Here is a 17,189-nt window from a genome sequence, read left to right as displayed (position 1 = left end):
TCTCCTATGCAAGGCGAAAACCGTTTATCAACAACACCCAGAAACGCCGTCGGCTTCGCTGGGCCTGAGCTCATCTAAGATGGACTGATGCAAAGTGGAAAAGTGTTCTGTGGTCTGACGAGTCCACATTTCAAATTGTTTTTGGAAACTGTGGATGTCGTGTCATCCGGACCAAAGAGGAAAAGAACCATCCGGATTGTTATAGGCGCAAAGTTGAAAAGCCAGCATCTGTGATGGTATGGGGGTGTATTAGTGCCCAAGACATGGGTAACTTACACATCTGTGAAGGCGCCATTAATGCTGAAAGGTACATACAGGTTTTGGAGCAACATATGTTGCCATCCAAGCAACGTTCCCATGGACGCCCCTGCTTATTTCAGCAAGACAATGCCAAGCCACGTGTTACATCAACGTGGCTTTATAGTAAAAGAGTGCGGGTACTAGACTGGCCTGCCTGTAGTCCAGACCTGTCTCCCATTGAAAATGTGTGGCGCATTATGAAGCCTAAAAGGAGACACCGGACTGTTGAACAACTTAAGCTGTACATCAAGCAAGAATGGGAAAGAATTCCACCTGAGAAGCTTAAAAAATGTGTCTCCTCAGTTCCCAAATGTTTACTGAGTGTTGTTAAAAGGAAAGGCCATGTAACACAGTGGTGAACATGCCCTTTCCCAACTACTTTGGCACGTGTTGCAGCCATGAAATTCTAAGTTAAGTGAGTGAGTTTGAACATCAAATATCTTGTCTTTGTAGTGCATTCAATTGAAATTGGGTTGAAAATGATTTGTAAATCATTGTATTCCGTTTATATTTACATCTAACACAATTTCCCAACTCATATGGAAACGGGGTTTGTATGTAAATATGAACTTATATTTAAACATTGTATTTATTTACTCTAACCAACTATGAAATTATATAACATATATACAATGTGCTTCTGTCAGCAGCTACAATAACTGTAATGCTAAGATTAAGATTATCAATGACTAAAAATGAAACATTTTAATCTTTGCAAATGGCAAATAATTTGCAGTGTTGAATCACTTCTTTTTTAAGTCATTGTGTGTTTTTTAAATGTATTGACCGTGCATGCTCATGTTCACTTTACAGGAATCGACGTGGACCTGGCTCGGAAGGAGGAAGAGAGGATCATGCTCCAGGACGCCATGGCGGTGCTTGAAGGTGGCGGCACTCTGACGCCTCACCCCAACACCCAGGCAACAGCTCTGCACGTCACGGCTGCCAAGGGATACATCGAAGTTCTAAAGTGAGAATCAAATTGCGCAGGTCAAAACCGCCATTTTCCTCTGAACTCCTTCGCTGTCTTTTGTGACTAGGGTGCTGTTACAATGCGCCGTGGACGTGGACAGTCGGGACATCGACGGTTGGACGCCCCTGCATGCAGGAGCTCACTGGGGTCAGAAGGAGGTGTGCACGCTGCTCGCGGACCACATGTGTGATATGACCGCCGTCAGCAATGTGGTGAGCGACAGACTGACCGTGTTGCCTCGCTATAATCTGTGTGACCGCATGAAGCCCTCGCTTACTGGGAATGTCCTTGTAGGGCCAAACACCTTTAGATGTTGCAGACGAGAACCTGGTGGACACTCTGGAGGAGCTGCAGAAGAAGCAGAATGCTGTGAGTGCCCTTGTGCCGACGACCCAACTCTTCTTCTGCCTGATGTAGCGCGAGAGCCATGAATGTTCTCTGTGTTTATGTGTGTTTATATTACTCCTCAGTTACGTACCGAGAAAGAGAAACAGACTCCTGTCATCGAGACCAGCCTGCAAATCGCCACAGTACCAGTTCGCACACGAAGGTGAGTTCCTCTTGTCCATCGGCTGGTTGTTGCCTTGCAGTCGCGTGGGCATAAACTCAAACTTTGAACCTGAGTTAGGGATGGGTACTGAATTCGGTACTTTTTTTTTTTAGGTACAGACCGTTTCTGTCGGCATTACCTCAACTTAGAAGCTTGATTGGTTCTAACTCAAAACACTTGTATCTAAAATCAGCGTCTTCTATTGAAATCCATTGAAATTAATTTAATTGGTGCTTTCCCACACCCTATCCAAAACCGCACAAGTTCACTGCAAAAACTGAAATCTAAGTAAGATGAAATATCTCAAATAAGGGTGATATTTGCTTATTTTCTGTCTGATAAGATAATTCTTCTCACTAAGCAGATTTTATGTTAGAGTGTTTTACTTGTTTTAAGTGTTTTGGTCCTAAATGGTCTCAGTAAGATATTACAGCTTGTTGCTGAGATTTGATGACCTATATTGAGTAAAACATGCTTGAAACTAGAATATCAACTGTTGCAAAGCTGTGTCATCAACACTCACAAGTATAAAACTACTTTTTTAAAGTAATAATTTCTTACTTCAAGCATGAAAAAAAAAAAAAATCATGACTTTGACACAATTGTGTCTCATAATTAAAACAGATGACAGCCAAATGGACTTTGCTGTTTTATTTTCAATAAAACAATAGAAAACAGGTACTCATATAGTAGTACAGTTGGCACAGTACAGTAAACTGACAGTTAATATTTAAACATTTAACATTTCTAACAATTTTGAACAGAAATAGTTCATGCATATTCAGATGAATTCTTCAAAATGACCAGTGTTGGGTTAGTTACTGAAAACCAGTAATTAGTTACAGTTACTAGTTACTTTATTTCAAAAGTAACTCAGTTACTAACTCAGTTACTTACACCAAAAAGTAATGCGTTACTGTGAAAAGTAACTATTTAGTTACTTCTTTTTTTCCCCCTTTTTTTTTTAAGGCTCCCATTAATGCCCTTTTAGCCTTCATTTCAGTACTGTTATTGCACTGGAGAATAACACAATGTGTTGATCAACTTGACATGCATTTGCATCACTGAACTCTGCTAAGCAATGTGGTCTACATACAACACACAAAGACAAAGATATGTTTCAAAGGGCCAATTTATTTCAGGCCAGAACAAATTGACAAAACTATTTTAAATAGCTGCAACATAATGGCACTTTAACTTTAACTTTAAGTAGATAGGATCTTTGATCCAAGACACAACTTACATTTAACTAAAATGTTATTTTCTTTGTGCTCGACAAAAGAAAAGTATTGAGAATGTCTCCATGTTAAGAAACTCGACTTCTGGCTTCACCATGATGTCTTGTTAGTTGTTATGAGAGTAGCGTATGTGTGTGTGTGGCCCTTTAAGATATGACAGCATGTGAGGTGAGTGACGTCAGTGAGTGAGTGGGCGAGAGAGGTTAGGGAACGGCGACAGTGAGTGCATGCAGGTGCTCTAGCTTGGTGGATGGCTGCGTACAATAAAGTCACTAAGTTGCAACAAACCGCCGGTCTCGTCATTCACCCTCAGCTGTAAAGACCCACTGCCGGTGGGTGAAGGTTGTTAGCGCCGAAGACGTACATAGGCCCTGGAGGAACGTCTCTCCTGCGCTCCTCAACTGCGGTATGGGAGTCCCCCCCGCCCCCACCCACACAAAGAACGCCTTTTCTTTTCCACCGCTGCAATAAAACACACTCAGATCTTCTGTTTCTAGCCGATACTACATGAAAAATAACGTAAAATAACGCAGTAACGTATCATGTAGTAACGGTAACTGAGTTACTGAATATAAAAAATAACGCGTTAGATTACTAGTTACCGCCGAAACTAACGTTACAGTAACGCGTTACTTTGTAACGCGTTAGTCCCAACACTGAAAATGACAATTAAAAATATTTTGGCCGGGGTCCAGGCTGTATATATGCACACTAATTGACTGAAAGAGCACGCACTTGGCGCGATGATGTCATGTTATCCATGGAAAAATGCATTATTAGACAATATGATTTGCCTGAGCGGCTAGGAGATCCCGAGAGTAACAAGCGCTTGCCTTGTTGCCTTTCCATTAAGAACAATAAATTAGTTTTTAGTATAAGTTTGCTGGTTTCAAGAAATGTAATGCAGAGCGCATATCATTATGTCAAGATAATGGCACTAGCATTTACTTCATTTAAAGGCCACGCAGTCTGATAGTTTATATATCAATGATGAAATCTTAACTTTGCAACACATGCCAATATGGCCGGGTTAACTTATAAAGTGCAATTTTAAATTTCCTGCGAAACTTCCGGTTGAAAACGTCTAGGTATGATGACGTATGCGCGTGACGTCGATGGTTGAAACGGAAGTATTAGGACGCCATTGTATCCAATACAAAAAGCTCAGTTTTCATCGCAAAATTCCACAGTATTCTGGACATCTGTGTTGGTGAATCTTTTGCAATTTGTTTAATGAACAATGGAGACTGCAAAGAAGAAAGCTGTAGATGCGATCGGTGTATTAGCGTCTGGCTACAGCAACACAACCAGGAGGACTTTGACTTGGATAGCAGACGCGCTATCCGACGCTAGCCGCCGACCGCATCGATGATCGGGTGAAGTCCTTCGTCGCTCAGTCGATCGCTGGAACGCAGGTGAGCTTAGGTGTTGATGAGCAGATGAGGGTTGGCGTAGGTGGAGAGCTAATGTTTTTATCATAGCTCTGTCGAGGTCCGTAGCTAAGTTAGATTCAATGGCGTCGTTAGCAACAGCATTGTTAAGCTTCGCCAGGCTGGAAAGCATTAACCGTGTAGTTACAGGTCCATGGTTTAATAGTATTGTTGATTTTCTGTCTATCCTTCCAGTCAGGGGTTTATTTCTTTTGTTTCTATCTGCAGTTAAGCCCGATGCTATCACGTTAGCTCCGTAGCTAAAGTGCTTCACCGATGTATTGTCGTGGAGATAAAAGTCACTGTGAATGTCCATTTCGCGTTCTCGACTCTCATTTTCAAGAGGATATAGTATCCGAGGTGGTTTAAAATACAAATCCGTGATCCACAATAGAAAAAGGAGAGAGTGTGGAATCCAATGAGCCCTTGTACCTAAGTTACGGTCAGAGCGAAAAAAGATGCGCCCTGCACTGCACTCTAATACTTCACTCTCACGTTTTTCATCCACGAAGCTTTCATCCTGGCTCAAATTAATGGGGTAATCGTCGCTTTCTCGGTCCCAATCGCTCTCGCTGCTGGTGTAAACAATGGGGAAATGTGAGGAGACTTTCAACTTGTGACGTCACGCTACTTCCGGTACAGGCAAGGCTTTTTTATCAGTAACCAAAAGTTGCGAACTTTATCGTCAATGTTCTCTACTAAATCCTTTCAGCAAAAATATGGCAATATCGCAAAATGATCAAGTATGACACATAGAATGGATCTGCTATCCCCGTTTAAATAAAAACATTTCATTTCAGTAGGCCTTTAAGAATATTTTTCAACATATTGAGCTAAAAGGTCTCTTTTTTTTTTTTCTACCAAGAAAAGTGCACTTGTTATTAGTGAGAATATACTTATTTTAAGGTATTTTTGGGTTCATTGAAGTTAGCTAATTTTACTTGTTTTGGAAAGTCTTGACAAGCCAAATTGTTTTGTTCTATTGGCAGATAATTTTGCTTAGTTCAAATAAAATACCCCTCATTTTTGTATTTTCTTTTCTTGTTTTTGAACACTGACTTTTTGCAGTGGGTTTAACATGTAACATGCCTTTAAAAAAAATAATTAAAAAAAATAAAATAAAACTTTTCGATAATAAATATTGTATGAAAAACAATGCAATAGAATGTACAAGGTAAATGACCTTGGAGACTTGACTTCTACGGTATCTCCTTCCAGTTGATTTTCTGTCAAACACACCATCAGTAACTTCTCTGTATTTTTTCTGTTCTCAGTTGGTTATTTATGCCTCATATAACGTACACTTATTCAGCCTGTTGTTCACTATTCTTTATTTATTTTAAATTGCCTTTCAAATGTCTATTCTTGGTGTTGGCTTTTATCAAATAAATTTCCCTAAAAAATGCGACTTATAATCCGAAAACTACGGTAATGTTAGTGATGCTAATGTGAAGCTAACAAGCATCGCCATTCAACGGTGGGAACATATCAGAAATGAGACAAACACCAGGGCTATTTTAATTCAATTCAATACGCCGCGTATGCTTAAAATGATCAAAATATGCAAATATTACATGTTATTATAAATGTGCCATTTACTACATTACATAAATACTTACAACATGTATATAAAACTTTAATGGAGGTGTTTGGATGCTCCATTGCAAGCGGACTTTTGATCAAATGTAATTAATATTTAGAATGCATTAAAAAATTCCATCCGCCGTTATGTCTTTCATAATGATTGTCAATGATAAGTAAATGGAAAAAAAAAAAAAAGTGCAGTTCCCCTTTAAGCAACCCTTTGGTTTTCCATTTGTGTAAAAAGTGGAAAAAAAGAGTCATATTTTGGTCCATGTTGAGGTTGGAAGTGTTATGAACATTTTCCAGTAAAACTTGTGCACACGCATGATCACTTCTGCATCGTAAGAAACCATTAATTAATCATTTACTACTAACTACAATACCGTATTTTTCGGACTATTGTCGCAGTTTTTTTCATAGTTTGGCCGGGGGTGCGACTTATACTCAGGAGCGACTTATGTGTGAAATTATTAACACATTACCGTAAAATATCAAAGAATATTATTGATCTCATTCACGTAAGAGACTAGACGTATAAGATTTCATGGGATTTAGCGATTAGGAGTGACAGATTGTTTGGTAAACGTATAGCATGTTCTATATGTTATAGTTATTTGAATGACTCTTACCATAATATGTTACGTTAACATACCAGTTGGTTATTTATGCCTCATATAACGTACACCAGGGGTGCTCATTACGTCGATCGCGAGCTACCGGTCGATCTCGGAGGGTGTGTCAGTCGATCACCAGCCAGGCATTAAAAAAAATAGTCCTAAAAATGAGCGATCATAAATCTTCACTATGACGTCACTTTCGTCACTTGATTGACATTCACGGCACCCGAGGGTCTTCTGAGATGATGCTGGCTGCTGCCAGCTCATTAAAATTACCGACTGGAAGGCGAGAAACACTTTATTTCAACAGACTCTGGCGCCGTACCTGTCGTCAAAACTCCAAAGACCGACTGCACAGTTGCACAGTTGCGCTAACAAAATAAGAGTCTCAGAAAGCTGGCGTGCACAAGCTAGCAAGCTACGGAGTTTGCCGCCAATGTATTTCTTGTAAAGTGTATAAAAAGGAGTATGGAAGCTGGACAAATAAGATGCCAAAAACCAACCACTTTCATGTGGTATTGGACAGAAAGGAGGACTTTTTTTCTCCTCCATTCGAAAATGCGGACGTTATCAGCACCACTGTCTGATTCTAATCAATGCAAGTCATCAGAATCAGGTAATACATCAACTTATATTCTTGTCTTCATGAAAGAAAGGAATCTATATGTGTTAAACATGCTTGTATTATCTTTAAACACCTTTAACTTGTTAACAATATTAACTATATGTGTTAAACATGCTTGCATTATCTTTAAACACCTTTAACTTGTTAACAATATTAACTATATGTGTTAAACATGCTTGCATTATCTTTAAACACCTTTAACTTGTTAACAATATTAACTATATGTATTAAACATACTTGTATTATCATTAAACACCTTTAATTTATTAACAATATTAACTATGTGTATTAAACATACTTGTATTATCATTAAACACCTTTAATTTATTAACAATATTAACTGTGTTAAACATGCTTGCATTATCATTAAACACCTTTAATTTATTAACAATATTAACTGTGTTAAACATGCTTGCATTATCATTAAACATCTTTAACTTGTTAACAATATTAACTATATGTGTTAAACATGCTTGCATTATCTTTAAACACCTTTAACTTGTTAACAATATTAACTATATGTATTAAACATACTTGTATTATCATTAAACATCTTTAATGTGTTAACAATATTAACTATATGTATTAAACATACTTGTATTATCATTAAACATCTTTAACTTATTAACAATATTAACTATATGTGTTAAACATGCTTGCATTATTTTTAAACACCTTTAACTTGTTAACAATATTAACTATATGTATTAAACATACTTGTATTATCATTAAACACCTTTAATTTATTAACAATATTAACTATATGTGTTAAACATGCTTGCATTATCATTAAACACCTTTAACTTGTTAACAAAAACATATATTTCATAAATAAGTAAATATAAATTATATATATGAATGAGGTAGATCCCCACGACTTGATCAATTGAAAAGTAGCTCGCCTGCAGAAAAAGTGTGAGCACCCCTGACGTACACTTATTCAGCCTGTTGTTCACTATTCTTTATTTATTTTAAATTGCCTTTCAAATGTCTGTTCTTGGTGTTGGCTTTTATCAAATAAATTTCCCCCAAAAATATGACTTATACTCCAGTGCGACTTATTTATGTTTTTTCTTTTCTTTATTATGCATTTTCGGCCGGTGCGACTTATACTCCGAAAAATACGGTATGTTTATTATTGCTGTGTTTGGCTTGCGACCAGTCTTTAGGGGCTACCCCACTTCTCGCCCCAATTTAGCGGAGATAGGCTCCGCAGCTTACTCGTGACTCTAATGAGGACAAACAAGTAGTATACAAAGTGGATGGATGTTTACTATGGTGGTTGTAGATCACAGTGGTGTAAAACTGCTGCATTGTACTAATAAGCCATCCATCCATCCATTTTCTACCGCTTATCCCTTTCGGGGTCACGGGGGGTGCTGGAGCCTATCTCAGCTACAATCGGGAGGAAGGCGGTGTACACCCTGGACAAGTCGCCACCTCATCACAGGGCCAACACAGATAGACAGACAACATTCACACACTAGGGACCATTTAGTGTTGCCAATCAACCTATCCACAGTACTAATAGGCATTGCTCATATTTAATCTAATCTAAATCATAAATAATCTACAAAAATAATATCTCTAAAAGTGACAAAACATGTCTTTGTCATTTTTGACAGAGGTGATGGATTGGTTTTCATTAACTAAGGTGTACTTAATGAAGTGGGCTTTTAGTAGGGATGTTCCGATCAGGGCTTTATGCTGCCGATTCTTATACCAATGATCCATTAGTGAGATCGGCCAATGCCAACACCGATACCAATCACATGTATTACCTGTAAATTGTTCTATTTATTTATTGTGAGTTGTATTGTCAGTTTAACAATATCAACACCATATCTAAACCAATTCCTTGATCCCTTTTGATGAATACAATTGTTTGTTTAAGTCAATATTACACAATACCTAAACAAAAGCAAAAATGACTTTCTACTACCTATTTTTCGGAGTATAAGTCGCTCTGGAGTATAAGTCGCATCGGCCGAAAATGCATAATAAAGAAGGAAAGAAACATATATAAGTCGCACTGGAGTATAAGTCGCATTTTTGGGGGAAATGTATTTGATAAAAGCCAACACCAAGAATAGACATTTGAAAGGCAATTTAAAATAAATAAAGAATAGTGAACAACAGGCTGAATAAGTGTACGTTATATGAGGCATAAATAACCAACTGGTATGTTAACGTAACATATTATGGTAAGAGTCATTCAAATAACTACAAACCCTGTTTCCATATGAGTTGGGAAATTGTGTTAGATGTAAATATAAACGGAATACAATGATTTGCAAATCATTTTCCAACCCATATTCAGTTGAATATGCTACAAAGACAACATATTTGATGTTCAAACTGATAAACATTTTTTTTGCAAATAATCATTAACTTTAGAATTTGATGCCAGCAACACGTGACAAAGAAGTTGGGAAAGGTGGCAATAAATACTGATAAAGTTGAGGAATGCTCATCAAACACTTATTTGGAACATCCCACAGGTGAACAGGCTAATTGGGAACAGGTGGGTGCCATGATTGGGTATAAAAGTAGATTCCATGAAATGCTCAGTCATCCACAAACAAGGATGGGGCGAGGGTCACCACTTTGTCAACAAATGCGTGAGCAAATTGTTGAACAGTTTAAGAAAAACCTTTCTCAACCAGCTATTGCAAGGAATTTAGGGATTTCACCATCTACGGTCCGTAATATCATCAAAGGGTTCAGAGAATCTGGAGAAATCACTGCACGTAAGCAGCTAAGCCCGTGACCTTCGATCCCTCAGGCTGTACTGCATCAACAAGCGACATCAGTGTGTAAAGGATATCACCACATGGGCTCAGGAACACTTCAGAAACCCACTGTCAGTAACTACAGTTGGTCGCTACATCTGTAAGTGCAAGTTAAAACTCTCCTATGCAAGGCGAAAACCGTTTATCAACAACACCCAGAAACGCTGTCGGCTTCGCTGGGCCTGAGCTCATCTAAGATGGACTGATGCAAAGTGGAAAAGTGTTCTGTGGTTTGACGAGTCCATATTTCAAATTGTTTTTGGAAACTGTGGATGTCGTGTCCTCCGGACTAAAGAGGAAAAGAACCATCCGGAATGTTATAGGCGCAAAGTTGAAAAGCCAGCATCTGTGATGGTATGGGGGTGTATTAGTGCCCAAGACATGGGTAACTTACACATCTGTGAAGGCACCATTAATGCTGAAAGGTACATACAGGTTTTGGAGCAACATATGTTGCCATCCAAGCAACGTTACCATGGACGCCCCTGCTTATTTCAGCAAGACAATGCCAAGCCACGTGTTACATCAACGTGGCTTCATAGTAAAAGAGTGCGGGTACTAGACTGGCCTGCCTGTAGTCCAGACCTGTCTCCCATTGAAAATGTGTGGTGCATTATGAAGCCTAAAATACCACAATGGAGACCCCCGGACTGTTGAACAACTTAAGCTGTACATCAAGCAAGAATGGGAAAGAATTCCACCTGAGAAGCTTAAAAAATGTGTCTCCTCAGTTCCCAAACGTTTACTGAGTGTTGTTAAAAGGAAAGGCCATGTAACACAGTGGTGAACATGCCCTTTCCCAACTACTTTGGCACATGTTGCAGCCATGAAATTCTAAGTTAATTATTATTTGCAAAAAAAAAATAAAGTTTATAAGTTTGAACATCAAATATCTTGTTTTTGTAGTGCATTCAACTGAATATGGGTTGAAAATGATTTGCAAATCATTGTATTCCGTTTATATTGACATCGCACACAATTTCCCAACTCATATGGAAACGGGGTTTGTATAACATATAGAACATGCTATACGTTTACCAAACAATCTGTCACTCGTAATCGCTAAATCCTATGAAATCTTATACGTCTAGTCTCTTACGTGAATGAGATCAATAATATTATTTGATATTTTACGCTAATGTGTTAATCATTTCACACATAAGTCGCTCCTGAGTATAAGTCGCACCCCCGGCCAAACTATGAAAAAAAACTGCGACCTATAGTCCGGAAAATACGGTACTCTTTTGCCCTACACATCCTCCTGTGTCGAGGGAATTATTTCCTGAATTTGTCAATTTTAACAAAAACAATAAAAAAATATTTTGAGAAAATGAAAATATGAATCTAATCATGTTAGTATTATGTACTTACTCTCCACTACCAATTTATGGATAGATCCGCTGCTGTGTACTGCACTGCAAAAAGTCAGTGTTCAAAAACAAGAAAAAAAAATACAAAAATGAGGGGTATTTTATTTGAACTAAGCAAAATTATCTGCCAATACAACAAGAAAATTTGGCTTGTCAAGACTTTCCAAAACAAGTACAATTAGATAACCTCAATGAACCCAAAAATACCTTAAAATAAGTATATTCTCACTAATAACAAGTGCACTTTTCTTGGTAGAAAAAAAAGAGACCTTTTTGCTCAATATGTTGAAAAATATTCTTAAATGAAGTAAGTGCCATTATCTTGACATAATGATATGCGCTCAACATTACATTTCTTGAAACCAGCAAACTTATACTAAAAACTAAATTTATTGTTCATAATGGAAAGGCAACTGCTTGTTACTCTCGGGGTCTCCTAGCAGCTCAGGCAAATCATATGGTGTAAAAATGCATTTTTCCATGGATAACATGACATCATCGCACCAAGTGCGTGCTCTTTCAGTCAATTAGTGTGCATATATATATAATTTTTTTTATTGTAATTTTTAAGAATTTACCTGAATGTGCATGAACTATTTCTGTTCAAAATAGTTTGAAATGTCACATGTTAAAAGTTTAAATATTAACTGTCAGTTTGCTGTACTGTGCCAACTGTACTACTTGATGTATTTTCTATTGTTTAATTGAAAATAAAACAGCAAAGTCCATTTGGCTGTCATCTGTTTTAATTATGAGACACATTTGTGTCAAAATCATGATTTTTTTTTTCTTGCTTGAAATACGAAATGATTACTTTGAAAAAGTAGTTTTATACTTGTGAGTGTTGATGACACAGCTTTGCAACACTTGATATTCTAGTTTCAAGCATGTTTTACTCAATATAGGTCATCAAATCTCAGCAACAAGCTGGAATATCTTACTGAGATCATTTAGGACCAAAACACTTAAAACAAGTAAAACACTCTAACATAAAATCTGTTTAGTGAGAAGAATTATCTTATCAGACAGAAAATAAGCAAATATCACCCTTATTTGAGATATTCAATCTTACTTAGATTTCAGTTTTTGCAGTGCAATTCTTAAACTTTACTAAGCTTAGTGGCTAGCTTAGCTATTAGCATGCCTGCTCCTGGCTTGCTCTCGGTGTGCAACATGTTTAGCCTTGTCTTAATACTTGATAATGATTTCTAAGATACTAAGAAATCCAGTTCATTTGCCGCAATGTAGGAAATTCTATTTAGCCTTTGGGAACAGCTCCACACTGTGTATGGAGACAAATAATTAGCTGCTAGCTAGTCAACCAGGGGACTAAACATAAATACAGTGTCAACCAGAGGGGATCGGAGTTTGTGATTGGTATTAAAAGACATTAATCGGCAACGGCAATCACATATTTTCATGAAAAAAGGTCGATAGGGATCCGTCGCCGATCGATTGGCACATCCTGAGCTTTTAGTACTTTAATGTTGACAAACATCCCAGTTTCACCCTGACTTGACAATAGTTCAGTGGTTCTTAACCCTGTTGGAGGTACTGAGCACCACCAGTTTCATATGCGCTTTCACCGAACCCTTTTTTAGTGAAAAATAAAATGTTTTTTTCTTAATTTAATCTTAATTTATAAATATTATATTATTATTGTTATTATATTAAATAAATACTAATAAAGATATATTTTACAAAGAGAACGTTACAGGAATGTACACATGATCCCATGTTTACATCTCATTGTGCAAAATGTGAATGTTTTAGTGGGAACTAAATGCGATATCGGAAAGGGGTACAAATTATTTCCAAAGCAGGACCCCCACCCTGGCATACAATACTAGTACACAGCTCATGAAAACAATGTGTTGTGTAAGTGGGCCAAAACACTTATTTTTGAAAATAATCCCATGGAAATGACTGCTGTCATTTGATCATAATAATAAAACATCCATCCATCCATCCATTTTCTACCGCTTGTCCCTTTTGGCGTCATTAACTTGGTATTTGGGTATGGGACAGGTGTGTGGCCACAGTGTGCACATCTAAGTTAAAGTACCAAGGATTGTCACACACTAGGTGTGGTGAAATTTGTCCTCTGCATTTGACCCATCACCCTTGTTCACCCCCTGGGAGGTGAGGGGAGCAGTGGGCAGTGGTGCCGTGCCCGAAAATCATTTTTAGTGATTTAACCCCCAATTCCAACCCTTGATGCTGAGTGCCAAGCAGGGAGGTAATGGGTCCCATTTTTATAGTCTTTGGTATGACTCGGCCGGGGTTTGAACTCACAATCTACCGATCTCAGGGCGGACACTCTAACCCAGGGGTGCTCACACTTTTTCTGCAGGCGAGCTACTTTTCAATTGATCAAGTCATGGGGATCTACCTCATTCATATATATAATTTATATTTACTTATTTATGAAATATATGTTTTTGTTAACAAGTTAAAGGTGTTTAATGATAATACAAGCATGTTTAACACATATAGTTAATATTGTTAATAAATTAAAGGTGTTTAATGATAATACAAGAATGTTTAACTCATATAGTTAATATTGTTAATAAATTAAAGGTGTTTAATGATAATACAAGAATGTTTAACACATATAGTTAATATTGTTAACAAGTTAAAGGTGTTTAAAGATAATACAAGCATGTTTAACACTTATAGTTAATATTGGTAATAAGTTAAAGGTGTTTAAAGATAATACAAGCATGTTTAACACATATAGTTAATATTGTTAACAAGTTAAAGGTGTTTAATGATAATACAAGCATGTTTAACACATATAGTTAATATTGTTAACAAGTTAAAGGTGTTTAAAGATAATACAAGCATGTTTAACACATATAGTTAATATTGTTAATAAGTTAAAAGTGTTTAAAGATAATACAAGCATGTTTAACACATATAGTTAATATTGTTAATAAGTTAAAAGTGTTTAAATATAATACAAGCATGTTTAACACATATAGATTCCTTTCTTTCATGAAAACAAGAATATAAGTTGGTGTATTACCTGATTCTGATGACTTGCAGTGATTGGAATCAGACAGTGGTGCTGATAACGTCCGCATTTTCGAATGGAGGAGAAAAAAAGTCCTCCTTTCTGTCCAATACCACATAAAAGTGGTTGGATTTTGGCATCTTATTTGTCCAGCTTCCGGACTCCTTTGTATACACTTTACAAGAAATACATTGTCGGCAAACTCCGTAGCTTGCTAGCTTGTGCACGCCAGCTTTCTGAGACTCTTATTTTGTTAGCGCAGGCAGGATGAAGAAGCGCTTTTATTGTGCAACTGTGCAGTCGGTCTTTGCAGTTTTGACGACAGGTACGGCGCCAGAGTCTGTTGAAATAAAGTGTTTCTCGCCTTCCAGTCGGTAATTTTAATGAGCTGGAAGCAGCCAGCGTCATCTCAGAAGACCCTCGGGTGCCGTGAATGTCAATCAAGTGACGAAAGCGACGTCATAGTGAAGATTTATGATCGCTCATTTTTAGGACTATTTTTTTAATGCCTGGCTGGTGATCGACTGACACACCCTCCGAGATCGACCGGTAGCTCGCGATCGACGCAATGAGCACCCCTGCTCTAACCACTAGGCCACTGAGTTAGAGGGAACATTGTTTGGGGGTATCCATAATACGCCGATAGGGAGAAGTTTTTATTTACACGAGGACTCGGGTGTGTCCTGAGGCCGACTCACCGAACCCCTAGGGTTCGATCGAACCCAGGTTAAGAACCACTGCAATAGTTGATTGATTGCACATGAAACTGATCAGCTATCTGCATGCCACCCTCCCTTTAGGACTTCTATTTCGCGCATGAGCAGTAAGGAAAAATTCTGCCTCCATGAGCGGGAGAAGCACCCACCGCCTGCCCTGCAGAACAGCCCGGCCGAGGACGAGGAGGACGAGGGCCAGACCGCACGGAGTCAGTCTCAAAGTCAGCCCAAAGCCTCAAGCAGCTCCAGCTCGGAGGAGGAGAGCGAATCGGAGAGTGATGCCGAGTCTGGTGAGGGAATCTATCTTGTGTTTATGACTTGATATTAAAATAGATTTGTATTCCCTGGATGTCGCATGACTGCAGAGAAAGCCAAAAACCGAGAGATCATAAACAACTTGAACAACAAACGCAACACCAGCAGCCTCTTTCCTACCTCCATCCCAGCGAGCACTGCTGCAAGCCAAGTTAAAAAGGTATAGTATCTTCGCTACATCCCAAGACAACAACAACGATTCTATATCGTGCTGCCCAACAGGAATCAGGCAAACCCCCAGTGACCGAGGCACCAGGCTCATGGAGGACATCACTGCGGAAGGCAGGCAGTTCAGTGACTCTGGGCTCAGCAGGACTGTCCGACTCCAGCCCAGACCAGAACAAGCCGACTGAGTCGAGCCTGGGGATGACCCGCTCCGCCTCGAGTCCACGTCTCAGCTCTGAAGCCGACCCTAAGGTACTTAAACCAGACTCAGGTCAGTTTACACCAAGTAAATAACACCTCTTATATTTGAACCCTTCTTTGTCAGGAGCCAAGACTTGCTCGGGTGCCTCCCATTCCCACTCGGAGGCTTTTCAGTATTCCGGACAGCAACCCTGACAACTCCAACAGGTGGGCTTGTGCTTCCACGCTTACTGTACCTGCGACCACCCCGCTTTTCTCACCACGCTCATTGTCACATTGTCTGTCAGTTGGCTAAGTCGTAGCTCGTCCTACACGCGCCGCTTTCACAGCCAATCAGGGAATGACTTCACTAGCTCCCACCCGTCTTTGTCTCACAGGTCAGTCGTTGCATTTGTTTGTACTTGTTTAGCTGTGTTGCACCTCATCACATCCACGTGCCTCTGTTTGACAAGATCAAACTTCTTCAAATCTCACTTGGTATCTGCAGCTCTTCCTACGGAAAGAGACTGGATGCTGCCAACGTGAACTCCGGTAGCACAGGAACATGCTCATCTGGACTCAGTCGACTTAACAGTGCCTTGGCACAGAGGTAACTCCTTTTTGTTTGGGTGTGCAAGCATTATTTAAATACATCAAATACACTGCAAAAACTGAAATCTAAGTAAGATGAAATATCTCAAATAAGGGTGATATTTGCTTATTTTCTGTCTGATAAGATCATTCTTCTCACTAAGCAGATTTTATGTTAGAGTGTTTTACTTGTTTTAAGGGTTTTGGTCCTAAATGATCTCAGTAAGATATTACAGCTTGTTGCTGAGATTTGATGACCTATATTCAAATCAAATCAAATCAAATCAACTTTATTTATAAAGCACATTTAAAATTTACCACAGGGGTAGCCAAAGTGCTGTACAATGAACAGGTTAAAAGATAAAACGAGTACCGAGCAAACACAACACAACACACACAGAACACGATAAAAAATAAATAATTAAAATAGAATTAATAAAAACATAAAAACATAAAAACAGGATCACAGCAGGTGTATTATGGGGCGCCATTGCGTATATTGAGTAAAACATGCTTGAAACTAGAATATCAAGTGTTGCAAAGCTGTGTCATCAACACTCACAAGTATAAAACTACTTTTTTAAAGTAATTATTTCTTATTTCAAGCATGAAAAAAAAAAAAATCATGACTTTGACACAATTGTCTCATGACTAAAACAGATGAAAATAAAGCGACTTTGCTGTTTTATTTTCAATGAAACAATAGAAAATAGGTACTCATATAGTA

The 17,189-nt window shown here is 38.3% G+C and overlaps 1 protein-coding gene across 3 annotated transcripts in view; it reads left to right on the top strand.

The window, feature by feature from the left end:
- The window catches only part of LOC133612269 (protein phosphatase 1 regulatory subunit 12A), a 104,694-nt gene that overhangs the window by 56,395 nt on the left and 31,110 nt on the right, over positions 1-17,189 (top strand). For 2 of the 3 annotated variants that reach the window (XM_061969512.2, XM_061969511.2), the window contains exons 4-13: positions 1,114-1,270; positions 1,341-1,485; positions 1,568-1,642; positions 1,744-1,823; positions 15,296-15,501; positions 15,577-15,686; positions 15,749-15,943; positions 16,017-16,099; positions 16,180-16,269; positions 16,380-16,481. In XM_061969512.2, the coding sequence (XP_061825496.1) occupies positions 1,114-1,270; positions 1,341-1,485; positions 1,568-1,642; positions 1,744-1,823; positions 15,296-15,501; positions 15,577-15,686; positions 15,749-15,943; positions 16,017-16,099; positions 16,180-16,269; positions 16,380-16,481 (1,243 nt within the window). The remainder of the gene's footprint in view (positions 1-1,113; positions 1,271-1,340; positions 1,486-1,567; positions 1,643-1,743; positions 1,824-15,295; positions 15,502-15,576; positions 15,687-15,748; positions 15,944-16,016; positions 16,100-16,179; positions 16,270-16,379; positions 16,482-17,189) is intronic. The other variant, XM_061969513.1, reaches the window with a different exon arrangement.

The sequence above is a fragment of the Nerophis lumbriciformis genome, linkage group LG10, assembly GCF_033978685.3.
Source record: "Nerophis lumbriciformis linkage group LG10, RoL_Nlum_v2.1, whole genome shotgun sequence".
NCBI classification, from domain to species: Eukaryota; Metazoa; Chordata; class Actinopteri; order Syngnathiformes; family Syngnathidae; genus Nerophis; species Nerophis lumbriciformis.
This window is presented reverse-complemented; position numbering and strand designations above follow the sequence as displayed.